Source organism: Folsomia candida, unplaced genomic scaffold (genome assembly GCF_002217175.1).
Source record: "Folsomia candida strain VU population unplaced genomic scaffold, ASM221717v1 Fcan01_Sc020, whole genome shotgun sequence".
Taxonomy (NCBI): Eukaryota; Metazoa; Arthropoda; class Collembola; order Entomobryomorpha; family Isotomidae; genus Folsomia; species Folsomia candida.
This window is the reverse complement of record NW_019091212.1, coordinates 145,631-173,306: the sequence shown is the minus strand read 5'-3', so window position 1 is coordinate 173,306 and position 27,676 is coordinate 145,631. Positions and strand designations below refer to the sequence as shown.

The window sequence follows — 27,676 nt, the reverse complement described above, 5'->3', positions numbered from 1 at the left end:
GACCAGATACAAGGAAGTGTACAATTTTTAAAGCATTTTTTATAATTTCATGAAAATTTATTAGTAGAAAATTTGAGCCACTATTTTTTTTGGTTTATCTGGTGTCGTTTTTTAAATACAATTCAAAGCGTGGTAAAAAAACAGGGCCAAAATATTTTGTCCAGGGACAAGCTACAATATTTGTTTTTAATTGTATTATTTTTTATAGTTAAAAAAACATTTACAAATTTATTTTTTGTACATAAACCTGTCCATCGATATTGACAGATTCGTCTGTTTAATAAAATTCGTAACATGATAGAAAATATTAAGATCGAACAAAATAAATATTATTATGAAAAATAAATATAATTCTGAAAAACAATGCTAATAAAAATAAACCGTCGCAAACGCGCATACGGAAGTAGCTTCAGACGTACTTCACCCCAAACACTCCCACCACAACTCGGGAACATTTAATTTCACTCTATTTCATCTATAGATTAATTTTTTGTAAAAATCTCATTTTGCCCCGACCACACCCCCTGGCGACGAGGGGGTGTGGCACAACTCGGGAACACTTAATTTCACTCTATTTCATCTATAGATTAATTTTTTGTAAAAATCTCATTTTGCCCCGACCACACCCCCTGGTGCCGAGGGGGTGTGGTCCGGTTGCCCCAAAAGTTGATAGGATCCTCCCCCTAGGGTCATATGTATGATGGCGAAAACCGATTTCGATTGTCTCAATCCGTTCTCACGTTATCCTGCTGACAGACGGACGGACGGACAGACAGACAGACAAAGTCTTCGCATAAAGTAGCTGAAGCTACTTAATAATTTATTAGCGGAAATTTAGTAATACAAATAAATATGGGAACAATTTCATATTTGATTCCAAATTGCAACGAGAAGATTTTTTTTAATTGAATATTTTGTGGGAACATTTTTATAATAAATCTTTCAATAAGTTTCAAATTTATTAAAATTAATTCAAAATTTAATTTTCCTCTACATATTTATCAGAAATATAAAAATACAATCTTTAGCAAGATTCAAATTCATTCAAACTTTCATTTTCCTTATATCAAAAATATTAAAATATCGATCGGGACATTATTTAGAGTGCATATCGCGGATGTGGGTCGTGCACACTATTCACGTCGAAATGTATTAGTGGAATTATGTCTTCGTCTCTTAAATGTCAGATTTGATTTGATTATCGGAAATGTCGTCCACTTCACATGGATCTACTGAGCGTCCATTTGGTCCTTTGGTCGGTTGGGTGGTCAGTCGTTCGGAGTTTCTTTTCTTCTTTTGATCTGTGGAAAGATGAGGGCACCTTTCGACTCTGGGCTAAAACAAACTTTGAGAGAAATTCAAGTCTCTTTTTCTTCTTGATTGAATGACAAGTATCTGTTTACTCGGCTCTTGAAAGTGAAAATAAAAATAAATGGAATTCTTGTTATCATCTTAAGTATTTACTAGGGGATCGTTCATTAACAATTTGCAGACGTGGGGTTTCCATGGTTACCAATTTGCGAACCCGAATCACTTTATCAAATACGCAGTAATGGATAAAAGCTCGATGCATATTGTGTTCTGCAGATTTTTTTGCATAATCCTGCAGAAAATTGCTATCGGTTTTATTCTGCAGAACGGTATGTGCATAATTTTACAAGGTTTCCTGCTCTACATCAAGTTTTCTGTAGAAAAGAGGGCCAAGTTTCTGGAGGAAATCCGTTCAAATTTTTATGCAAATAAAATATGAAATGAAATAATATCGCAAAAACTGAGAGACAATGCTAAACCCTAAAACTTAGGAAACTTATTCACAAATTCAGACCGGACATGGTGAATAGAAATTGAGGCGTAATGAGACCCTCTGAGACCACACCCATGTATGCAACTAGCCACTCGTGTTGGTTGGTGTGCTTAGCTAATCGAGCAAATTGTGCTGATGGAAAATAACGTACATATAATTCCGATTGATGATCTCATCACATCTCGAAAAATATTAGCCATTCAGGCGTCAAGCTTTTCAAGGTATGTACACATTACATATGCGCTACATGAGCACTTTAGAAGTCAAATATTGATCTGTGTACTAAATCCTTAAAAATTTGCGTATGACAAAGTGGTGTTCAATTTCACTTTGAAAGAAATAATCCTACTGCTTAGTTAGATAAGTATTTTTTAAATTGGTCCATTATATACTACGATTTATTTACGTAACGATGATGAATGCAATGTCAAGTGGAATAATAAATTATTTAACCTGATTTGATTTATGATTTGTTGTTGCATTTCTCTAAATGCGGAAGTGGATCAAATTTTGAATGTACATGACACGAATGCAGCTGCTTTTTTTTGTGAGAGACAAGCCAAACTTTTAAATTGGGTGACAATTAACAATGAGAATAATTCTATTTGTTGTTTGTCACTGTATTATGTATGATAAATTGGATTGGAAAGGTCAAAGTGTGCAAATTTATTATAATTTTAGACGATGCTACATATTTGAATGGTTTCATTTTGTTGGGAGTTTTTCACAGAGTGTGATTTTATATGTGATTTATTAACAGTGTTTTGTTTCTTGTGGGTTTGCTACATTTTTTGCACTGGATAGCAAGAAATGCAAGAAATTCAAGGTGCAAGAAACTGCACGAAAGTGCCAGAAATATGGCACCTTGCATTTCTTGCAGGTCAAAATGGCTGCAAAAAAACACTTTCTTGCCGTAATTTCTTGCAAGTGGTTCTCCGAAACACCTACCCCATCCTTTCCGCACACTCCCCAAATTCAAAAAAGATGACTATATACTCGCATTTCAAAAGTGATCCAAGGCTGAATCATTTATCTCACATTTTGCTCTTCGTCGAGGTGGTGTGAAAGCAATTAGACCTGTTTTTAATAAGACATGGACACATCCTTGTCGTAAATAATATTATGCAACCGTGGTGTCTGCGATATGAATGATTCTGTTTTCTTGGTCAGTCAGTTATCATTGCCAACTTAACTAATTGCCCATTATGTGCAGTTACATATGTATGGATCCTATTATTCATGACGCATTATTTGTTATGCCATCTCCCCCAGCCTACCCTTCGTCGAGCCGTGTTGCGCAGTCCTTAAAAACAAATACTTACTTAAGAAAAGAAGAAAGAAAAGGACATAAATTTAAATTTGTTTACCAAAAACTGCCATCAATTTTGATTAAGCTGCACTTTTTCGTGTCAATATTACTCGAAAAAAGTGACGTATGTGAAAGTAACGAGAGAAATCTGCACAGTTTTACGATCAAAATGTTTAAACTGAGAAGAGGGAAATAAAGAAATGATGTAATTTTACTGCCTGCATATTTTTAAATTGTTATTATTATCCTCGTTATTAATAAGACCAAGTTTTTTTCCTTGTATAAGCGTAATTTTGGAGGGGCACAGTGGCCGCGTAAGGTTAGGGGCAATGTCCCCTCGGTAATTTGATGTCCCCATCATCCGCCCATCTTCCCTCCCCCCATCCTTGTCCCCATTCTTGTCCCCACAGCTTCCGCGGCCACTGTACTCTGGGGATTATTGCCTGTGACGATTCCCCATTAAAATTATGTTGTACGACATGAAAATGAAAACCACGCACAATTTCCTGGATTGCAGTTGAAAATTACATTTTCGGAATAACGGACTGATTGCCAAGTTGGAGAGCCAAAAGCCATAAAAACAGTGGTACTCGTACTCATACTCGTACTATTTCCTACGTTGAGTTGAGTGACGACGACGACGACGAGGGTGCGTTTATTTTATGTCTGTCGTGATGTGCATGGTTGATGATGCATGACATGGATTGGATGAGCTGGGGCGTCGTGCGGGGAAAATGTGGGTGTGGATTGGGTGTCGACTGGGGGACGTGGAGAGAAGACGTCTCCTCTGCACGGGGGGAAACGGTCTAAGTAATCACATAATAATAAATTATGCTCCTATTCAGTGCAGGCGGGAGAGGATCACGTATTTTGGACCGATGGATGGAGTAATTAATTGTGGCGCTGTGATTTTCCTTGTTAACGAGACAATTTAGTAGTTGCTTGTTTTAAGGGGATTGAAAATTTGGTCGGAGGAGAGTGTCGTTAATTATAATTATCGTTAGTGAGTGAGAGGGTAAAGTGTATGGCTTGATTTCTTGGCTGGGAGACAAGACAACAGATGTATGGACACATTGGTTGGTGGACACTGTGTCAATTTCTTGCCGAGGGGACGAGAAAATGGGGTGTCGTCTATTCCGTTCTGGTGAGAAAAGATAAAAATGGGAGTCATCCTTTACGTCTGACCCGCTCGTTGTTAGATGTCCAATTATTTGATCAAAGGGTCGGATAAGAGATCCACTCAGTTTTGTTTGAAAACGTGCGTTTCTTCTATCGGACTTGGAAGTTTTGGTGGATTGGATTCGTGTACAAAATCATCATGTTCTCTTCTTGACGGCGTGTCTGTCCATTCATGTTTCTAAATAGCCATTGACGGGACGGAGAGAGGACTGGACGGTATTTTTGTAAAAATGTGTACAACGCGAGAACAATGAAATCTTTCATTTTTCATGCTAAAAGAGAAACGCGGAGCACCTGCCGCCTTTCCCAAATCTAGAAATGAATGAAATGGATTGCACTTCTGCCCGATTGTTCATTTCCTTCACATTTCCTCCTCTACGGGTCGGGGCAGGACGAGTGGCACACATTTTACCCCCAGAATATGGGGGGAAAAAATAGGGCCATCTTTTGTGTACGGGACACTAATTCACCCCCGTAAACGATCTACATACATTTTAAAGTGGACGACATACAAAAGGTGTCCGAGAGGGAAATGATAATGCTCCTCGTGTGACAGCACCCATCGTATTTCTGCGATATCCACCCATTCGTATCCCGTATTTATTAGGATTTCACCTGGACACGGCTAAGCTGGGATTCATCATGCCGTCCCAAGTGACAAATTATTGTCGTCATGATCTCATCTCGTTGAGAAACTATCAGTCATCTCGTCGCACAAAGAACGCTGTTTGTTGTCTCACGCGAAAAAATGAGACCAGAGAAACAAAGTCGCCCTTGTCTCGTGTTTTATTTATGCGACAACTGTGCACGCATAAAATTTAATTTAACCGGCACCTAATCAAACTCAGATGGAGTAGATTTCAAACAAGGTCGCCTTTGTTCATAGATACGCGACTGAGAGGGGACTTTTGTTCAGATCGAGGGAGGGCCATGCGGAAAGGGTGTGTTTATAGAGATTTGGATCCCACGTGGGTCAAAATCTGACACATTCTGAATCACAGTCTGCCGGTCATTTTTATTTTACGTCCACTTTCACTTTCTTTGTGTGAGAGAGAGAGAGAAATTCATGATTTAATAATGATGACGAGCAGAATATGGTGGGTTGATGGATGGGATGCGATGTTATGACGGGACGCTGTTACGTTACCGTTTCCCGTGGTTTTGCCTGTCTGCCTGCCTGCCTTGTTTGTTATTCAGCCAAACTGAGGATGAGTGGAAAAGGAAACGTAAACTGAAAACAGATCGGAAAATGCGTGTGTGTAAGTAATGGATTACGTCGAGGGTGCTATGATTCTCGTGCCAAAGATTCATTTATCGGATCTTTTAGGTGCGTATATTTACCAGGTGGAGGAAAAAGCCTGGGTTTTTTTACGACAATCCGACCCACCCGAATGCATGTATGTCCCACCGTCCCGTTCCAGATGGTGCGTTGCGTTCTTATCTGTGCTATTTAACAGAGCAAATATTTATGTGCTGATACCATTTTTCGAAGGATTATGTATTATTAATTTTTAACGTAACGGCGGTAATAATTCCGCTACTCAAGGTTGCTTTTTGTTTAGAAGTGACCAGTTTAGTTCGTGGTGGAGAAATGTGTGTCCGTCGCCTGTCATGGTTTTTGTGGTATATTTACTTTGCCACACCCACCCACCACTCACTCCACCCAATTATTAATGAGCCCAATTTTACACTTGGCTACTGTTGTTCAATTAATTAGAAAAAGCAGCGGCGGACAGGACACCCATGGAGAAACGACAGAGGAGGATGTGGACTTGAGCGTGATATCGTGTACAAGCTTTTAATAAGTAATGAACACAGGGCGGATATGTATTTAGGGGAAAAATAGCTGAAAATGTATTTAATGTTTAACAAGAAAAAGGTCAAAATGTTTGCGAACTATGTATGCATGAAAAAATATGAATTTGCGAAAAAAACTTTACTTTTGAATTTAATTCTCTGAATTTTTTGGTCCAATTTTTTTGAGCAAGAAAATTTCGTCTCACATCGTTGTAATATTTACAAAATATGTATCAATTTTTTTTAAATATATAAAAGATTTCCGTACTTTTGAGATAATAGCAGAAAACCTATAAATGTGTACAAATATTTTTAAATTTTTTAATCTATAAGACCCACAAATAGGACACACCCACAATATTTGACTGTCGGCCGTCATCAAATGAAAAACTAGAAACTAAATCCATACATAACCGACCTCTGGTAATGAAATAACTTTGTGTGATTATTACTGCTCGAGTAATCAACGAGTAAAAGTGCAGCAATCTCCGCTTGAAAATGTGAGACATGCAATGGAGGCCCGGGCAGGCAGGATGGGGTCGATTTTTTAACGATAGGATTTCGTAACGTGACGACACATCGTTTATGCAGGGCCTCCCACTTTTGGGAATGTAACGTAACGCAGGTTTACATGTCACCGGCTGGTAATTGATGATAACCGTGGGTGCCCACCTTCTTCACCTGTGTGTTGTTACCTGTATCCGTTTCATTCCAGGTGAAGTGAAGTGCATGCAATGTGGAAATATTTATCTGAAAACGGGGAAATGCTGCAATTTGGTAAAACGATAACTTTTTTATGGGTGTAAATAATTGTCGTAGTTATTTTGTAACGAGGCAATAATTTTGTAGAATCTGGGTGAAGGTTAAGGTTTTGTTTGAAATTCATTTCGGGAATTTATTGCAAAAATGAGAATCAAAGTTTTTGGTTTTAGTGCATTCGGAAGCATTTGTTCTTCGGCTTTGAAATCTATGTGGTCAATTTATTGAAAAATTGGAAATTTATTTTGGAAAAGCACAATAATTTTGTGGGTGAAAGTTAATTTTTTGGGGGGTTGGAAATTTATTTCGGAAATCTATTGAAAAATGGGAACCGAATTTGATTCGAAGTTTTTGGTTTTAATTCGGAATTTTAGGGTAACTTGACTCGTTTCCGTGGCGTGTGTAAGTTTGGATGCGTATAATTATTGTGAGCGATGATTCAGTGCCAAATTTTACGCATTTTCGTCACCAAGTTGAGAGGATGTGCATAAATTATGGATGGATGGCTAGATGGATTCATGGAGTTTAAACATGTCGACTTTTCCATGAAAATTTTTGCATGGTCCGTGCTACAAGAAAGAAAGACGACTTGGCACATCTGCGAGTTCTGGGTGCTCGTCAAGTTAACACTCACTTATTTCGATGGATGACTTATGTATGTATCTACATAATGGCTGAAAACTTGATAAATTTTGAGTGGTGTGTGTGCAAACTTTTGGAAATTTTGTGTGAATGAGATTATTTTCTTCCAATTTTTGGTGCATCTGGGGCCACGAGTAGAAATTGGTTATATTTAGTAGTAAACTGGATGAAAGTGAGGAATTTTGGCCAGGATTCCACAACTTTATTTCTTTTTTGCTCATTTCGATGTGACTGAATTTGGTGGAAAAATCAGAGTGCATGCGTTCAGATGATACCGGTATTTTAAAACTTTACGACTCACGAAGGAAAATTTCGCTGCAAAAAGTCGGTAAAATGTGATATGTAGATTTTAAGAAAATTTCATGTGAACTTTGTGACTCGTGGTTAAGGATTTTTTTTTGTAAATTTCCAATTTTATAAAAATCGGTGCGAAGGAAACTGATTGAAAATTCGGGTATAAATTATTATGATAAAATGGACACTTTTAATTCCAGGCACACATTTTAAAAACTGGTGACGAAATTCTATTTATGTAAAAAAACAAATTCGGAAAATTATCACCCTCGTGGAAATCGTTTTTTTTCGCAAGTAACCAGCGACGCGTGTTGACATGATCTGGTTCTTCTTTTTGTGCTGGAAAATGTGTTCTGGAATTTTTTGGCCTAATGTTTTTCAACTTTGAACCCACATGGCAATAAGAAACGATCGAGAAATAATTAATTTCTGAGAAAAAGTACAACGCAGCTAATTTCCTGGTTTGTTCCTTCCGTGTCCAATCGGTGGAGATTATGATCGAAATTTATGCACAGGATTGACAACTGCACACATAAATTCTCTTCTATTGAACTCTTTATCGCCACGTTGCATGTTGGGACCATGCATCAATCACGTGGGAGTCGATGTATGCAAAACGCGACACGAATTTGTGTCGAAATTTTCAGTTTTTTCATAATTTGTACAAATTTCCTTTGTAGAAATTAACCGTGGGAGAAGGGAGTCTAAAAATTTATGAATTTGTATCAAAATGACTTTTGAACTTTCGGACTTTTTCATAATTTTTGAAAATTCCCTTTGTAGAAATTTACAATAAATCACCACGTGGGAGGACTAAGTCAAATTTTAAGTTTAAATTTTAAAATCACTTTGTATCGAAAATTCCAGTTTTTTCATAATTTTTGTAAGTTCCCTTTATAAAAACGATTAATCACGATGTGCGAAATGGGATGGTCCCATTTGGCGCAAATTTGTATCAAAATTTCCATTTTTCGTAATTTTTGAAAGTTCCTTTTTGTTGAAATTAGCCCCAGTTTTATTTACAATGCAGTTTGTCAGAGCTTGAACTAGCTCTTGAACTTGACATATTTACAAAGTCATTAAAAGCATAAAAATGACTGACTGACTGACCGACCGACCGACGCAAGGATTGAATTATCAAGCTCGCTCCTTTTTTATAAAGTCGTTAAACTGTTGAGTTTAGTGAATGATTTATTTTCCTGGGAATGTTAACTTTACTTCGCCTTTTGGCGTGGGAAGGAATTTAATTATTTTTGCATGCGTCGATCTCTGGCAATTTGAACAAAGTGATGAAGAAGTGGCGTTGATCTTTGATCGATGGGTTTAAGAAAAATGTGCAAAGTTTCCAGAAAATGAGACAGAATTGGACACCTAGGATTGATTACATCACGGAGAAATTATGCATTTGGAATTTGTGTGCCATTATTTTGAATAATTTTTGCAAATTGGTACATTTTTTAAACACGAGTGATGATTACGCATTCTAATTTTTGCAAATTGACTCAGTTTTTAAGGAATGCGTTGTAATTACGCATTCCTGATGCAACTAGACGTTTAGGTAGAAGTGTCATGATGTCAACGCAATTTTACTGTGGTTTGTGTTCATGAGATTCCAGGAGGACGAGGGTCTGCAAAAAGGGTGTGATAAGTGCTTAACTTTGATTTGATCCGTCTCGTAAATAATCCATTTTCCGATGTCAAGTGCGAGGTTTAAAAGAGATGACATCTTTTTTCTGCCGTAATCCGCACACATTCCGCTGACTTGGAAGTATGTATCGCCATATTTGCGAACTTCCAACTGGTTTTCCATTTCACTTTATGTACAAGACGGAGATTTGTTGCATATGTGGCTGCTTAAGTAATTCGTTGGTTGGTAAGGAGCTTGTGAACTGCGTGCGTAGGTGGATTGGATGGATGGTAGAAAATGAATGATGAACTTTTATTGGATCGAATTACAGAGGAATTTTCATGATCAATGAGATGTAATGTAAATCTGATTCGATTTCCACCCACTCGGATGAATGCGAGGGGGCTGTGCGGGATGGATTTTGGGCAGATATATATTTTTGCTCGGAAAATCGACCAGCCGTATGAAGATTTTTGTGCGGAATCGTCCAGAACTGGGCAGAAAATTCCTTCCGAGGAAATATATCCTGTACGTTTACACTTTGCAGAAAAGTTAAGGGAGAAAAATTGTCCAGAACTGGACAGTATTTCTTAGTTTCTAGCGCCTTGGATTTCTTGTAGGCCAAAATAACTACAAAAAACCGCTTTCTTGCATGCGGTTACTTGTACAATCACTGCTCGTCTGGAGGACATTGTGCCAAATATTGCCAATTTTCTGGGACACTCTTTACGCACGGGCCTCCCATTGCGAAATGAGCGTGAGTGAGAGTATGTAAACTAACATTTCATCAAGTTCAAGTGTAACGACTTGCACACAAATAGCTGACTGACATCGGTATCCGAACGGAAGAGTTGTTACATTTGCAAGGTGTGGTTATAATAATTCGTCTTTGTCCTCTGAACAGGAGGAGGAGTGGATGACTGTCGTCGGTGGGAGTACGTTTTTTTCGGGACAATGTGCACTTTACTCGTGACAGACACTTTGATTTTGATACGTATATATTGCGCCAATTTCGGTGTGGTTTTTTGGCTAATTAGACCACGTGCATAGAGGAAAGACGTGATTCGTTACATGCATAAAATGCATTTCTTTCTCTGTGACAGAGTAGAAAATTTGGGGCTGGAAATCAATGTCATGTCAGACACAGAAGAAACCAAAGGAACGAACCACTAGTCAGCCAGTAGTTGTTGAAGTAATGGAGGAAAAACAGGGAGGGGTCGGGCATAAGGGATGCGACCTCGTTCCTGTATATGTGCCAAAATTGGTACATTTTTACACGTGCAGAACTCGGTAGAAAAGTTTGGCATGATTAATTCAGCAGAAAAATATCTTGCATATTTATATATACTCTGGGGAAAAGTTGGAATTGAACAGAATCTCATCTCGAAAATGTGGTAATTTTCGGGTTGTAGATTTCCGAACAGGTTTGGTTAATATTTAAGACAAAATTGCGCAGAATTAGAGTCTCGTCTGCAGTACTTGGAAATGTGGGAATTTTCGATTTTCGAACATGTGTGGTTTTTGTTCTTTTACTAGAACTTTACACTTTCGGATGTCCAGAAATGGTAGAATTTTTATCATCACGATAAATTCAAAATGCGCGACATCCTTCCCGCACGACTCCCACGCCAATCCTTTCTATTTGATTCTTACATAATGTTTTTCTCCATCTTTTTCAACACGCCACTTGTTTTCTTGTAGATTTTCTTTTAAAGATTTATTCCTACGTCTCATTTACCTTTTACATGCTACTGGCTGGCTGAATCGTCCTCTTTTATGGACGTGTGTGTGACGTGACGTGGTCTGAGTGAGAATCTCAGACTACGAGAAGAAGAAATGAAAAGTAGAAAAAGTTAGAGTTTTGTCCAACTCTGGAATCGAGTTTTGTTTCGTACTTATTTTTTTGGAGTAAGTTTTGATTCTTCTTGTTCGACAAGATTCAGTCGACTGTCAGGTCTGCATCCGTCTCGTTTTGCTTCACGGTCCATTTATCTGAGCCCTTTGATTCTTCGGAATTTTGTGAAGAGTCAAAAGTGCATTTGAAGAAGAAGAAGCTGGGTCGGGAATGAAGGATGCTGTTGATTTTTGGGCCTTTTGAGGTCCCCTGTAGAAATTTGATGGGAAGGGTGACATTCTTTCTGCGTATGACACGAAGAGAATGTGGATACGTCGCGATCACTTCATTTTGAGGGAAAGGAATTCTGGATACGTCGTGTCGACACGAGATAAGCATGCAGTTAAGCTTCTCGGGTGCATTTTGTGATGTAAGTGTTGTTGCACATCGTCAATTGTTGGGGATGGGTTTCGTTTTTCGGTGGAAAGAAATACATTTTGAGCAGGATGGGTTTGGGAAAAGGGGGATTTACTGTGGGAAAAATGGGAAATGGTTGGCTAGATGTGGCATATTTCTTGCAGTTTCTTTCACCTCACATTTCTTGCGTGGCTTGCTTTGCAGTGCAAGAAATGTAACAAACCTGCAAGAAATGACACACTGACTATTCCCCATTTCTCATCTATTTGAATGGTGGTAAAAAGAGGGAGAAAGACACAATTTTCCTCGTTTGCCACCTATGTATTTGGGGTGGGTGGTGAAAAAACGGGAAAAGTCAGGTTTTATCACTTTTTCAGCTACTTATTTTAAGTGGTGGTAAAAAGTGGGTAAAATGCACTTTCCCCACCACCCTGGTAAATTTGGTTTTAACCAATCCATCGAAACCCTATGTATCCTCGTTAGTAATGGGTTGCATAAGTTCGTCGTCGTCATTCTGTCTCGTCGATTGACATTCTCCCTTTTTTCTCGTCTACTTTAATCCCACTGTTTGAAAAAGGAGGACACAAAGTTGAATTTGACACTTTAGAAAACACGATTTTTTATTTTTGCATGTGCAATAAAATTCCATTGTTCTTTCTCTTCATGAAGATTTATTCGTTGGTTTCGTTTCGTGGGAAAGAAATTATTTACTAAACTAATTGATACTGAAATAAAATTATTAATGGTTTTTGTAGTCTGTAAATAAAAACGGATGGATTTATTTTGGGCAGACTGCCCATTTCTGAGAATTTAGTGTTATTGATACCTTGCAAAATGTCTAAGAAACTTGATACGGACGGTCCGTGTACCCGATGCATACGTAATAAACGTTGGACACAGAACTGCAAATCTATACGTACATTGACAAATTGGTGTGAAGAAATAACTTTTTTATGTGGCAATATGCATGGCTAATAGATATTACTGGTCGTGGTGGTGAGGATGCTGCTTAAATAACGTCACGAGAAAGTAGGGTTTCGCTGGTCCCAAATTTATTAGCCAATTTTATTACCAGGTTTTTCTGGTATGAAATTGATTTCATTCTAATTTTGAAATGTGTTAATTAGGCAAAGGGAAGAAGTAAAATCAATTTTGCCCAGTTTTTTGTTTCCGCTGATGGACAGAATTATGTTATTTTGTAAAATTTCGTCCGGTTAATTCTAATTGTGTCGTGGTGCCTTTTTCTGGACGAAATGCACTTCATTTTGATTTTGAGACACCTCAATGGGGTGAAATACTCTTTAAGGGGACGTCTTTGTCTGTAATGTGACGCCAATTTCGCGGAGTTTTGTCCGTGACTAAGTATTTGACTTGGTCTCTCAAATTTGTCCCCGTCAATTTCATTCGTGCCGTGAATACTGTGACAATTTGTTGGACGAAACGATTTCATTCTACATTTAACACAACTGTTAAGACATTCTAGCTTTAAGACGACGCCAATTGTGACACCTTGGACAAAATTGTTTACTAAATAAACTGCCTGGAACCCAGGTCCGTCTTCTGGGCAGCACCACCACCACCCGTGAAAATACACACTTCCTCGAATGTATTTATAATGAAAACGTGCAGATAGAGAATAATTACAATTTTTTAACTGTCCAACACGCATTTTACTTTTATCTATCGTGTCGTGGGTGATTTTTACATCTTATTTTACGACTTTGAAAAATACATACGCTCTGCAAATCTCTGCTTGCATGTGACTGGTCGGTCCCATTTCACAGACATTATTTTTTTCATTTTACACTCCTTTCCTGAACAAACAATTACCCGTGGTCGTTGGAAGAAAGCAGGAAAAAAATTCGAAAAACCATCACAAAAAAGAAACCAAAGCCCCAACCAAACCACCCACACGAACCAACCACGCACAATTAATGACATAATTTACACGAGCAGAAGCCAGCGTGGAAATTCATTTTACGTGATGTAACCCGTAATAAAACCCGTGTAGCAGTTTTACTTTTAACGTTTTCTAATGAAAACAGAGTTTAAAACGAAACAATAATTTTTGCGAGTTTCTCATTGTCTGCGAGTGGGAGAGATGTGTTGACTTTGTTGCTCGATGCCATGAAATGTGGAGGTTAGAGTGAGCACCATGTTTATTTTGCTGTTTAATGTGCAGGTCGTCGTCTTGGTTTATTTGCTCCTGCTCCTCCTCCTCCTGGACGGTGAAGAAGAATAAGAATCAGGGGGCGGTGGACGTAATTCTGAGCGAGTGAATATATATCCCCGGGTCGAATCGGACGATAAGCCCAGTTTGTAAATCGGCGGCAGGAAAGGTGTTCTCGGAGTGAAAATTATTCAAAAATTGGAGTGAAAATTTTGCAAAAATGTCGCCAAATCAGTTCTTCTTCTTCTGGTTATCACTGCTTATCTCGACGACGACGGCGGGAGCAGCCGAGGATCTGGACGTGTGTTCGATAACCGACCAGACCGTTTCGGGCTACTGCACCTGCGACCCGGACGACTCGGAGGAGGTGGTCACGTTGAAGTGCAACTTCTGGGGGACGCCGAGCCCCTCGTCTGGCGCGAGGTTGTGGTCCACCATGGGGACGCTGGCGAATGTCACGTTTCTCGAGGTGACCCCTCGTCCAGCACGTTCTCTGAAGGTCCTCCCAGCCCCAGAAATGTTCACCGCGTTGAAGAAGCTGACGTATTTTTCGGTGAAATACGCAGAAATTGTTGTCCTCCCGAGCGAAGTTTTCGGGAGGTCGGGATCCCTCTCGGAAATCATGTTGAAAGACAATGGGATTCGGGAGTTGGACAGGGCTGCATTTTCTGGGCTGAAGAATCTGACCAAGATCAGTTTGAGTGACAATTTACTGAAGGAAATTAATAGGCACGTGTTTCTCGGGCTGCCGAAGTTGGGGGGTCTTTATCTGGATAGGAACGAGATTCGGGTGGTGCATGATAGAGCCTTCGTGGAGCTCGGGGCGTTGGAGGAATTGGATTTGAAGAGGAACAACTTGACGGTTATTGCACGTGAGGTGTTTTCCGGGTTGGGAAAATTGGTGAGGTTGGAATTACAGGTGAGAGAATGAGGGGAATTTTTGTTAATTCTTTTTGCATAATTTGTTAGCTTTTATGTACATGTGTTTGCACAAGTTTTGTGAAAAGAGCGCCCGTTCCTTATAAGTTGGTGACAACGATTTAAACCTCTTTTCGAAAATGCATTTTGCTGATTTTGTTTTATGAAAACTCGTGATGTAGGAATAACAACTAAGAGAATTGGGGAAGTTTTTGCCATAATTTTTTACATTGTATGTACATGTTTTTGCCAGTTTTGCGAAAACATGGTTCTTTTTTATAAATTAGTGACTATGTTTTATGCTTGTTTTGAATTTTTCTAATTTTCGTATAATTTCGTACTTTACATTTTTCCCACAAGTTTCGGGAAAACTCGGTGCATTTCTTATAAATAGGGAACGAAGTTTTAAGCATGTTTTGAATTTTCCTAAGTTTTGTAAAATTTCGTACTTTACATTTTTCGCACCACTTTTTTTTACAGGACAACGCCATCGAGTACCTCGGCGACCACGTGTTTGCGGATTTGGTCTCGCTGAACGAGTTGGACTTGCACGACAACCAGATCCGATCCGTGAGCGGGACAGCTTTCTACGGGCTGTCGGCTTTGGGGCGGCTGAACCTGAAGGGGAACAAGATTGTGACCCTGGAGGCCGCCACGTTCGTCGGAATGACCTCGCTGTACATGTTGGACGTGAGGGCGAACGAGTTGGAGAGGGTGGGAGAAGCCCTCGTTACACCGATCTGGGGAAACTTGAAAAATGCCAGCTTCCAAGTTATGATGGAAGGTGAGAAAGACAGACAGACGCGTTTTTATTTTTATTTTGACATGCACCGTCATGAAAGAGTGATCAAATCCCGAGACACTAGATGAACTGATCAGGGGTATACTACGTTTTCAGGCTTAGAACTTTGGGCGTACTCACGACAACCCTCGCAAATACCTAACGTAACAAGTTTTGCCTGATATCACAAAAGTTTTACTGGAAAAGTATGGGATTTTTGTTCGCAAATTTACCCAGGATATGTTTTTATTTCGCAAAATTATTTCTCATCCTCCTCTCTATTAAAAGAATAGAAATTGCAGAAAATCCCCGGAAATATTTTATAGTTTTACGTACGGAACCATATTTTGCGAATCAAATCCGCAATTTTTTTTAAACTTTGCGAAATTTTCTAAATGAGACGTGAGTACGCCCATTGTCTTTCATATAGCGTCTCCTCACCCAAATTCCTCCACCTTTCACAATGTCTTTCAAAAATATGTACGTGAGACGTTGAGCGACTGAATAAACGTCTCTTTTCTTCTTCCTTCGCGTGGTGGATATTATTATTAGAGAGAAAATTCCAACAATTTTTTTAACTGGGAAAAAGAAAGCTGCCGTCTTGTCGTAAATCATTTAGTCGCGTACATAGCCTCGAATTAATGGGATTTCTTTCTCCCCTCGCACACACAAAACAGGCATCACTTCACATAATAACATCCGAGTCATAAAAAATGACAAATTTTCATCCCCGTTTTGTTTAGCTAATCCCGACGAGGAGATGAATTTTGGTCAGGTTGTTACATAAGTCAGGGGGTGAAATATGGGTGATGTTTAATTATGATATCTAGCCCCTAGATTTATTCACCTTTTTACCTACCGCAATCGTGGAAGGCTTAGTTTTTTATTAGTGGGTTAAAAAATCGTACGGATTCTTTAAGAAAATTTTTCGTGATGGCGAATTGTAACTTATGAACCCGAGTAGAAATCACTGTCAACTGTGTCAAATTCTGCCGTGATCGAGAAAAGCTGGATGCATATTGTATTCTGCTTAATTTTTGGTACACAATCCTGCAGAAAATTTCTATGGGTTTCATTCTGCAGAACGGTGTATGCAGAATTCTGCAGTTTTCTGCACAAATCGCTGGCGTAGATTTTCTGAGAAAAGTAGGTTAAATTGCTACAGGAAAAAGCCGTTCAATTTTTTTAAGGGAATTTACGAAATGAAAATGTTTCATACTTTTTTGATCCAGTTTATGCACCATGAAAATTTAGAATTGCATTTTTTTAAGTTGAACAACCGTGCTTTTTCAATAATTAACTAATTAATTAATTTCGTGCAGGTAATCGTTTCACCTGTTCCTGCGATATCTTGTGGGTGCAAAAGATCTACGCGGAGACTGCGAGTGCATACGTCAAGTCAGAATTGGAACGCTTGGAGTGCAACCTGTTCCACCACGCAGAACCCCAACACGGGACAAAGTACGTCCCTTCTGGACGTGGTCGCCACCTGCTCTACTCCTCCAACGTGACCCTTGACCCGGAAGGCGGAGGCGAAGAGTCCACCACGACCCTCGCCTTTGATGGGGTGAAACATGTCATCAAACTGAACCCAGCCGACTTCAAGTGTCACCACCACGACCATCACAAAGATTTACAGTCCGATGGAAACGGTCCCCATGGGAATGGTCACCACGAGTCGAAGGAGAGGATCCCCACGGTTTCCGAGAACAAGAAGAACTTAGGGGGACAAAGTCATCATGAAAGTCATGTCGATACGAATGCGTCGTCGGGAGGAGGAGGAGGAGTGACGATCTGGAGGGGGGTCAAATTGTTCGGTATTATCGTATTCCTTCACCGCGTGGTGATCATTATGTAAGTGTGGGGGAGTGGAGGGAGGGGAAAATTTCCTAATTTTTATAATTTCTTGACCGGCTTTTTATTTAAATAGTTTTTAAGAAATATTATTAGGGTGACATGGTCACGATGCATAAATATGTACGTTCCGGAGTCTTGTTTTATTTTTAGGGTGTGAAATCACTGATTATATTTAAAAAGTGTCAATTTATTAGTCACAAAAATGTGTATAACGAGCTGAATATTATTATTGTTAGGGCAAGAAGAAGAAGAGAGAGCTTTAAGGTGTAGTTGGAGAAGAAAGTTTAGGGTTGGAGTATATTTTCATGAGGTTGTATATATTTCTGAAAATTTTGTGGGTGGGGAGGAGGTAGGCGAAATTAGCTAAAATTAGCGAAATCTGGGTCCCTACCCCCTTGAAATCCTGATTTTTCTTTATCTGCTCATATTTTTGTAAACTTTTTGTTTCATCCAGCAAAAGAAAAGTTGATTGAGTTTGAAAATTTGTGTTTTTAATAAACATAATCAATTTCATTTTTAATTTTCAATTAATTCGAATTGGTGAAAACAACACCATTTTCATAACCAGATTCGAAATTCACGTAAAATATACTCCAGCCCCAACCCCAGTGTACATTAGCCCCTTAAAGTAATCTTTCGTCTCATCGATGATATCATCATAATACGTATGAAAAAAAAGTACTGTTGTAATTTTGCTGCCATAAAATAATTCCACATCAACTCCTACTTAAATAATACTGCGAGAAGAACCTTAAGAATAGAAAACTAACTACCAAGTGAAGTCTGCCACATAAAACTGAATCTGTCACGAGTTAAAATTTATTAGACTGGAAATACTTGTAAATACATACATAAATAATTATGAGGCGACTACTGACTTTTGTTAGATCTCGTTACGTATGTAACAAGGGGCCCTGCATACACTCGGTTTTTACCCAACGGTAACAAAATCCCACCAAATGTATGCACGGCCCCGAGAGCATTTTTTTTCTGAGGCGACACAGGATGATCATAAATCTTGTTCTACGCACTGACACGTCACCATTTAATTAGTTCCAGTTCTTGAAATTGTTATGATTTAAGCATCCACCAACCAAGTAAAGTACCGACTATTTAAAACATTAAAGTTAAGTCGAATACATAAGTGGACTGATAACCTTGACTTATCATCGTCGTGTTGATTGAATTATTGACTTGACCGATTTTCTTTTTCTGCACGATCCTCTTATTACTTTCCCATCATTATTATCGACATATTCCTCAAATTTTTTGACTGCCATACATTTAAATTTTAAGGTGAGAATAAAAAAATAAATAAATTTTGAACAAATGTTTTTTTATTATTATTAATTTTTAAAATGAGTCCATATTTATTACGCTTAAACGCATCTGTTGAGTAATAAATAAGTCTTTTTTGTTTACATTTATATGATTTGTTTGCTCGGCGAGAAATGGAAATTGATGAGTGCGTGATAATTGGAATGTTAAATAAGAAATGTGTAGATAAGCTTCTTCTCATTGTTGCTTTCGTATGTACATTGTGAGATTTTTTTAAGGATATGTTTCTTAGTGGGGGTGAATATTTGATGGGGAAGAAGAAGGTGCAAATTTGTTATGATTGCATATTTATTTACGTAAAATTTCACCATTATTCCGACTAGACTGGATGGAGAGAGGAAGTGAAATACGTATAAAATACATAAATAAGGTGACAACTAACGAATAAATATTGCACGGTATATCTACAAAATATTAATATTTATGGATTGTTGTGGCTGAAATTTTTTGATTGTTATTGTGCATTGTTACAAACTATTTGAAATTCAGGAGTTGCTTTATCATGCTGTTTAATAGAGTAAATAGGTGTTTTTTGTTATAAATATTCGTAAAGTGAGAGATCATTCATTAATGATGGTTTTCGCCAGGTGGTGAAATCTGTCAATTTTTTCCGTCAAATAATTAATGTCCTGATTCGGAAAGTTATGCATATGCAAAATATTGTTTTATTATTATTAATAAAATAAATACGAGTCAGTGTAATATTTTAGGAAATTTTTAGGAAACATTTGTTGGGTTATGAATGAATAAAAATATGTATTTAGTAAAAAAAATAGGAATAAATAAATCTTGGAAAAAGTAAAGTGATAAATATGTTTATGAAATGTGAGAAAATTCAATTTGAAAAAATAGACAGTTTATTTACATAATTAAACACGCCATTGTTTTACTAATGACTGAATTCCATTTTGGGTAAGTAAGTTATCTTTTTAGTGCAGAGTTACATCATCGTTTGTGGTTGCATATGGGCCATTACGTACGCAAATAGCCGTACTTTTGTGTATTCATAAAGACAAATTGAGAGAGATAGGAAGAGATGTTTGTGTGGATGTGCTGTTTATAGTTGTGTAAGAAGAAGGCATAGATAAACTAGTCTTATTTATACCTTCATTCATGAATTGCAAGAAAAGACAGAGAATTTCATACATTTAGAGTTTACATATTTACAAAAAATGCTTACAGATTTTAGAATATAAATAGAAGAAAAATATGCATTTATTAACTTGTGGTGAATAAAGTTTTTTCACTTTAATTTATAAAGTGCAAGAAAAGATAGAATTTCATGAAGAATTTAGAATTTCCGAGTGCAAAATATAGGAGGAAAAAAATTAATTAAATAGTTTAGAAATTTAACAATTTCTGGAAATTTGTTTAAAGAATTTTCTAGAGATAATAATTGTGCGTTTATTATAACTTGCACCACGGTTAAAGTATAACATTGGCGCAAGTTACAATATATGTATGCACATAAATGCGAAATATTTACGGAGAACCTTTTTTTAAGTCACGTCCGCAATTCGTGTCTGCACACCTGTGCGAAACTGAACTCACCGACTTTCTGCGTACACATATTTGCCATGTTCTATAATTGCAACCACATTTCGAACGAGATTCTCACCAGGCACTTGTTTACCTTTCTTCCCCGTTATGCATTACACACTGGTAGAATAAACATGGACACAAATGAACCATTGGATAACTAAGGTAGGGACCATGCACTAATTGTGAGCAAGTGTGTAGTGGGTGGGGTTCAAGGGTCACAAGTGGGTGGGTGGGCAGGAGTCTCATCATGCCCCCACACGTTAATCTCAAAATTCCCGATGCACACATCCCACTCTCTGCATCGGAATCTTATTGAGCCAATATTGACACGTCGTCTCAACTTTCCCACATATGTAAATTCATGCATTGTTTCGTCCCCCAATATTTTTTGGTAGTGGTTTTCTAGTGATTCGATCAATCACCAGAAATCAATCATCATTTCACCTCAAAACCGTGACATTTATTACATGGAAGACCGTGAGGTTGAGGTGATATGATACACACACAATGCAACACAACGACGTCACCTGCACCACTTTTTCCTTTGTCAACTCCTCTTCTCCTGCCTGACATTCTGGGTCCGGTCGTGCGCCAAGGATGTCGTCAACTTGGACCGTCATCCTGATAAGAGTAGCGTGACGATAAATGGTTATCCGCCATCCTTTCTACTTGTCCTGCTCAAACGGGCCATTTCTCAGGCGTCATTTTCCCCCCGAATTAGCAGCATTATATCCCTTCTCACCTCTCTGGGCTTCATAAAATATGCAGGAATTATTATGCAGAAGAAGAAATGGTTAAAAAAAGCGACCATGGGCATTGTTGTTTCATCCGTGGGTAGCTTTTCCATGGTGAAAAGGGAAACTAAACCACACACTCCAAAAAATATGCAAGTTTTCTTCTCAGTCTTGTCCTGTCCTCGTGGACAATAAGACGTTCCAAAAAAGAAGACGAGTAGTTTCCCCTCAAATTTTGATTCTTGGAGTGATTCTGATCCGTAATTTTGCAGTTTTTTTCTGCCCTCGTGGACACTAAGATGTTCCAAAAAGTTTTTGAATAGTTTTCTCTCTCCCCTCAAATTTTAATTCTTGGAGTGATTTTGACTCATAATTTTGCAGGCTTGTTCTGCCCTCGTGGACAATAAGACGTTCCTTCAAAAAAGGAGACAAGTTTTTGAACACTTTTCCCTCAAACTACTTTGATTCTTGGAATGACTCATAATTTCGGTCGTGGTGAAAGTGAAGTGTTTAGTTAAACCGTCTCAGATTTTGTAATTTTGTGAATATTTATTATTTATGAATTTGACTATTGAACTCGCTCAAGTCTATTTTTAATATGAATGAATACCGTATTCTTGTCAGATTTGCTCCACATTTTTGAAATGATAATACAGACGGGTAATAAAAAACGGTTCGCATTCAGAGAAATGCGGCTTCCACTTCGGTGAGGTGAAAAAAGGGGTAAATAAATAGAAGGTGTTTAATTTTCGGGGAATAAATAGTGAAAAAAGAAGTGTTAAAAAAGGATGGGATCGATTTTTTTTGCAGATTTTTGACCGCATGAAAATTGCACAAAGGAGATCGCATCCCTTCTGCAAGTCTGGAGTTGATAATTTTTTGCAAATTTTTGACATGCAAATTGCGGTGATTGATCGCGCCCCTAAAGCACATCCGTTTTTTTGCACGGGATGCTTTTACAGACAGAAGTTGATTGTCCTGAAGAAAAGTTAAGCAAAATATGACTCAGACTGGCAGATGATTACATAACCTCTTCTTCCCATAATAAGGTTAAGTTTGTGCAAATATGCGAAAAAATCTGCTCCATCTTCATCTCAACATCCACGTGGAGAAGGTGATGACGTTTCACCAAAAAATTCGCACTTCTCTTCACCCCGAGAAAAATAAATGGTGGTTCCTGATGGTTTTTGCAATTTGTGTCGGTCTAGTTATCCTCCTTCCGGGCAAAGTAGGGTGTGATGATGTTAACGAAAATTGGGTGATTCTAACCCCAAAAGATGCTCCCCAGCCAAGAAAAACATTCCAAAATGTGACGCGACCACGGCGACAAATCCTAACCCCGAGTAATTGGAAGTTGAAACCTGTCGTAAAAAGTGCCATGTCCGATATGATGACCCAGGTCGACCTGCACCTCGACTTTATCGCCGACCTCGCCATGTTTAATGGGTGGACGACGGTCTACCTGATTCTGCCCGGGGAGGAGGACACCGAACTTTGTCAGCACGCGAGTAAAATGCTGATCGAGTCGAGGACGAATTTGCGCAGTGAGTGTGGCACGAATCAGACCAAGTTGGGGGGACTGACGCCCTCGAGGCGGATGGTCATCCCGATCTTCATGCTCACTTTTTTGGGCGGAGTGCCGACGAGATTAAATCCGACTTTGTTGAGACCCACGAGACCGGTTTGGGTGCTGGGGGGTGGTGGAGAAAGTGGGAGGGAGACGTTGGTGAAAAATGTGCATCCCGTGGCGGGAGGGAATTGTAAGTGGACGCTGGTTTGGAGGAGTGACGATGACGGGAAGACGTTGATGTTGGAGGATGTCTACGGTTTTCCTGGGGTGGCAGGACCGATTAGTCAAATTATGGGGAAGTGGGATGCAGAGGAGAGGATTCGAATTGATACGGAACTCGCGTTAGGACCGGTGGATTTTCAAGGGAGGATGTTAAGGATTACGACGGTGGCTGTGAGAGAAAAATATTTATGTGAAAAAATTAGCGAGCAGTGTTTCGATTCTTGTGGGCTTGCTGCATTTTTTCCACGGCAAAGCAAGCCACGCAAGAAATGCGAGGTGCAAGAAACTGGGAGAAAGTGCAAGAAATATGCGCCATCAAGCCACGCGCCGTATGAAGTAAAGTGTACTTTCTTGCACCTTGAATTTCTTGCAAGTCAAAAGATTTAGCTAAAACAGACATCATTTCCCCACGATCCGATAAAAAGAATTTCAGTATGTATACCAACATTCATGAACTAACATAATTTTGCAGGGACCCCCGGTCGTATTTGTGTCCAAGACGTCGAAAGGGGGAGTCCGGAGTAGCGGATATTTACCCGATATTTTGAAAATTGTTAGCGCCCAACTCAATTTCACGTAAGCGAAGGGTATTCTATTCTTGCTGACGGAGTTTATTGTATTTTTCTTCTCATTGTGAGAAATAAGTGGGCTGAAATTATTTGCAGGTACGAAATAATGACACCGCCGGACAATAAGTTTGGGAATTTGGAAGCGAACGGGAGCTGGTCGGGCATGGTGGGAATGCTGGAGAGGAAAGTGAGCAGTAAATATATTTAGTGATGCATACGTAATTTTTCCAATGTGCACGCGTGACCTTAGTTTGTCACTTCGTCGGTCACGTGGGTGACGAACTTTCTACGCACTTAAACTGTCCCAAAATCAGGATGAAATGAAGCAGAAAATTCAGGGGGTCACCTTACTAAAGACGAAATGAAATGATATCGATCCGGCGAAACGTTGTGAAATCAACCAAATAAAATAATCATATCTGTGGTTGAACTAAACTGGGCGAAATTGGTGTCACATCATCCACGCAAACGTGCCTTTGACATGTCCCAAAATCAGGATGAAGTGCATTTTGTCCAGAAAATTCAGGGGGTTAAATTAAGCAAAATGACGCCCAAGGGTGGGTGTCGTGAAGCTAAAGGGACTTAAAATTGCGACTTATGAACGTCACGTACTAAAATTTACCATGATTATCCGACAGGAAGCGGACATTGCCATGATGTCCTTCAGTCTCACGGCGGCGAGACAGAAAGTCATGGATTTCTCACCACCCGTAGAATACAGCTCGGTATATAATATTCATTCGTGTTTATCCAATTTACACAGCAATCCGTAAATTCTGTAAACTTACAAACATTGACAAAAAAGTTAGAAATATTTCTACGGAAAATTAGCTCCTAAATTGTTGTAAACTTGCTCAGATAAAGGGCGTCTCTTTATTTTGAAATAGTTTCCAAAATTATTTTACAAAACGCAAGGACTTTACGAAGTTACGAATGACTGCGTGAATTGCCTCACTCATTCTTGTGAAATGTGGCCAATAATTGGATTGTCATGATGATACAAAGGTTCGCCTCCTGATTCGGAGAGACTGGCAGAACGCTGAGCTGAAGTGGTCCGCTTACCTCCGTCCGCTAGAATGGGACGTTTGGGTGACAATTCCAATCTTTGTGGTCCTCGGGGTCATCACCCTGGCCATCTTTTCGTACTATAAAGTCCTGAAAATAACTCCCTTCACGTCGGCGTGGCTTCTAACGTCGTGCTTCATTTTGCAAGGTAGTAAAATTATTGAAATTTAGGTAAGTTAGGACTCATCGCAAAAATCGCTAAAATTAGCACATTTCTAATTATTTCTCCTCTCAGGGAATTTATTTAAAAATTCTGAACGACAAGTTTGTAGAGCAGGCTGTTGCCAATTTAAAAAAAATATAACCTCTAGATTTTGAGTTTTTGAAGGAGATCTGAAGTTTATGAAGCCTTCAGAAAAATTAGAACTCATCGAAACTGGATTAAAAACCTTACCAAATTTTATTAATCAACTCACTGACTACAAATTTGTCTTCCAGAATTTTACAATAAATTCCCAGAGCTGAGAAATGATTAAAAATGTGTTGATTTTGATGATAAGTCATCGAACCCCACGTTAAAATAAAGATTGACGCTAATACTTTACCCAGGTCAAGATGAGCACTCGGACATCAAAGTGACGCCATACCGTCTCGTGATGGGGACGTTTTGGGTCCTGTCCGTCGTCGTATTTGCCTCTTACACGGCACGACTAACGGCATTTCTCGCCGCGAGCAACGAAGTACTTCCGGTCAGCTCGCTCTATCAAGCAGTGAGGAATCGGAACTGGAAAGTCGGTCTGGTCAAGGGGTCCGCCTTCATCGATAGGATTAGGGTACGTGCGTGATTAATGGATCTTTTATGGGGTTAAGGATTAATGTTATTCCGGGATTAGATTAAATAATTCAGTTCGTGGGATTAATGATTAATGATTTAAGCATTAATTGCATAAAAGTGTTTTGTTTGGATACAGCATTAATGGTCATTCATCCTTAATCCCAATTTTTAATCCGGTAATCACGGATTTAATCATCTCTGGGTACGTGATTTATAAGTGCTCAACAGGAATCGTTTTAATTCACGCCAAGTACCCGGAGAATGTGTTTTTAATTTTTAAAATAGTGAGGAAATTCACACAGGTCTTGGCAACCTTGTAAAATCCCGAGAGTGTGCAAACTTAAAAACTTTAATAAAGTTTGCTCAAATTTTTAAGTGAAATTAGATTACAAATTTTTGTGATCTTACTCATCCTCAGATCAAGGAGGTCTCCTTATTTTGTACAAGTTTGTAAAATTATTTTGCAAAACGCATGGATTTTACAAGTGACTGTGTGAATTGCCTCAGCCATAATTTGTGACTCATAAATCCGACCAAAGCACGATTAAAGTTTGTAACCGTGGAAACCTTACAAAATTTGCTACAAATCTGAAAAATAGCTTAATGTTTCTTCTATTTTTCCCAGGAATCGCAAGTAGAAGTGCTGCGTGGGTTATACAATCGAATCGCTGAGGACTCCTCCTCCCTCGTGGAGTCATTTCAGGAAGGGATGGACAAAGTCTTTAAGGAGCGGTACATATTTTTTACGAGCGAGCTCATCCCCTCGTTTCTGATTCGATCCAACTGCTCCTACACGTGGCTGCCTGATAAATACTTTTCCGGTTTTGGATACATGGGTTATCAGAAACATTTACCTTTCGCTCCCGTAATTTCGCAAAGGTAACACACTAAATTCGGCATATTGCAACCACACCACATTTTTCTAGCTTTCCAAATTTTGATTGTATCTTCCCGGATTATAAATTTGAGAAAATAATTAGAATTTCGTAACTTATTATTGAACTTATCTGATTTGGGAAATAAAACCTTTCTATTTTTTCAGAGTTTCAGAAATTCGCCAAAGTGGACAAGTATGTGAATTAAACTAAACTGACTGAGATCTAACAATGGAGCTCTCCCAGCGTATTCCGATTTTGAGCAAACTAGTGTCAATCGATCACAAATGTAATTAGTATGAAATTTGAAGAGACACGATCTCCGAATGGGCACGTTTGGCAGAGATAATTGTGCCCGAAGAGAATGCGTCCTAAAGTCGACAAGTTTTACACTTACGAAATTGACTTGTTGTTTTCTCCTTTTCGGATGCATCGAACGTGCGAATTGGGAGATCGTGTCTTTTGTTACTTTAATATTAGATAATTAAATTTGAGATCGATTGACACCAATTTGGTCAAAATCGGAGATCATGCTCTGGGATACCTCTATTGCGACCTCTAATTGATTTTAATCCTCCGTTTTTTTCAGATGAGGCGATTATTTCTGAAATGGTGGGGTACGGAATCCGTGTGTTTCACAAATTCTGGAGAATCCTTCCTCGGAATGAGTCTGTACGAGACGGGGACGGCATTTTTGATCCTACTTTTCGGCCTCAGCTTAGCAATTGCGTTAATGCTGGGAGAATTTTATATTCGCAGGCCGTCCAAAAATTCCTCCCGGCCGGGTTCCGACAATTCCTTACAATCTCGTGGAGAAAGTACGGCTAGGAATAAAATTAGCATAAGTTTGAACAACGGCGTGAGTAATTTGTTTGCCGATCCGCAAAACGCGTTTCCACCCATCTTCAATAAATCACAGTTTTCATTCTAACGAATCCCATTTCTAAATAAAAATCAGATTTGTACATAAAATCCGTAAGAAATAGGGTTCACAAATTATCCTAAAAAATTTTGAGCAATTAACTATTTAAAACCAGTATTGTAAAAATGATTGTTAATATTTGAAATTTGTATGAGTTTTGTAGATGTGTAAAATTAAAAAGTAAAAAATTGAAAAAATTAAGACAACAAAAATTACGTGGAAAATCGAATGAATTTTTAATTGTTGACCTCACTCATCACCGTGCTGCGATGACCTTACGCCGTTCAACACCCATCTCCGAACTTGACCGTACTTCAAAAATTCTAAACACCTTGGTGATGACCACATCTCGAAATTCGAATCTAACGTTATCATGGGTACAGACGGACAATCGGACAAATAAGACATTTCCATAAAGGGATTTCACCCCACCGTGGGGGCTTTTGGGGGCGGCGCCGGACAAAGGAAAGGGGAGTAACGAGTCCATCGCCTATTCATTCCGTTGCTAAAAAATAAAGCCAAAAATCTATTTTATTTTCCCCTTTACAACCAGGCCATTTCGTTTGCTCCATTTTGAGACATTTGAGAGCTGATATTTTGAGTTAATATTTCTATTAAACAAAATTTCAATAAATCAATTCTTTAGTAAACAAAAAACACTTTGTTTCATGCATCA

General features: G+C 38.7%; 2 protein-coding genes across 2 annotated transcripts in view; both read left to right on the top strand.

The window, feature by feature from the left end:
- LOC118438387 (connectin-like) overlaps positions 1 to 17,526 on the top strand; it is a 41,013-nt gene extending 23,487 nt beyond the window's left edge. The window contains exons 3-5 of the mRNA XM_035858535.1: positions 13,845 to 14,751; positions 15,231 to 15,534; positions 16,854 to 17,526. Of these exons, the coding sequence (XP_035714428.1) occupies positions 14,053 to 14,751; positions 15,231 to 15,534; positions 16,854 to 17,389 (1,539 nt within the window). The 5' untranslated portion in view covers positions 13,845 to 14,052 and the 3' untranslated portion in view covers positions 17,390 to 17,526. The remainder of the gene's footprint in view (positions 1 to 13,844; positions 14,752 to 15,230; positions 15,535 to 16,853) is intronic.
- A 2,996-nt stretch (positions 17,527 to 20,522) lies between these two features.
- LOC110858274 (probable glutamate receptor) lies at positions 20,523 to 27,619 on the top strand. Its single transcript, XM_035858608.1, has 9 exons — positions 20,523 to 22,965; positions 23,267 to 23,370; positions 23,460 to 23,550; positions 24,002 to 24,088; positions 24,369 to 24,576; positions 24,978 to 25,201; positions 25,829 to 26,082; positions 26,246 to 26,273; positions 26,668 to 27,619. The coding sequence occupies exons 1-9, from the start codon at positions 22,069 to 22,071 to the stop codon at positions 27,007 to 27,009; spliced, it is 2,235 nt and encodes a 744-aa protein (XP_035714501.1). The 5' UTR covers positions 20,523 to 22,068; the 3' UTR covers positions 27,010 to 27,619.
- The last annotated feature ends 57 nt before the right edge of the window (positions 27,620 to 27,676 follow it).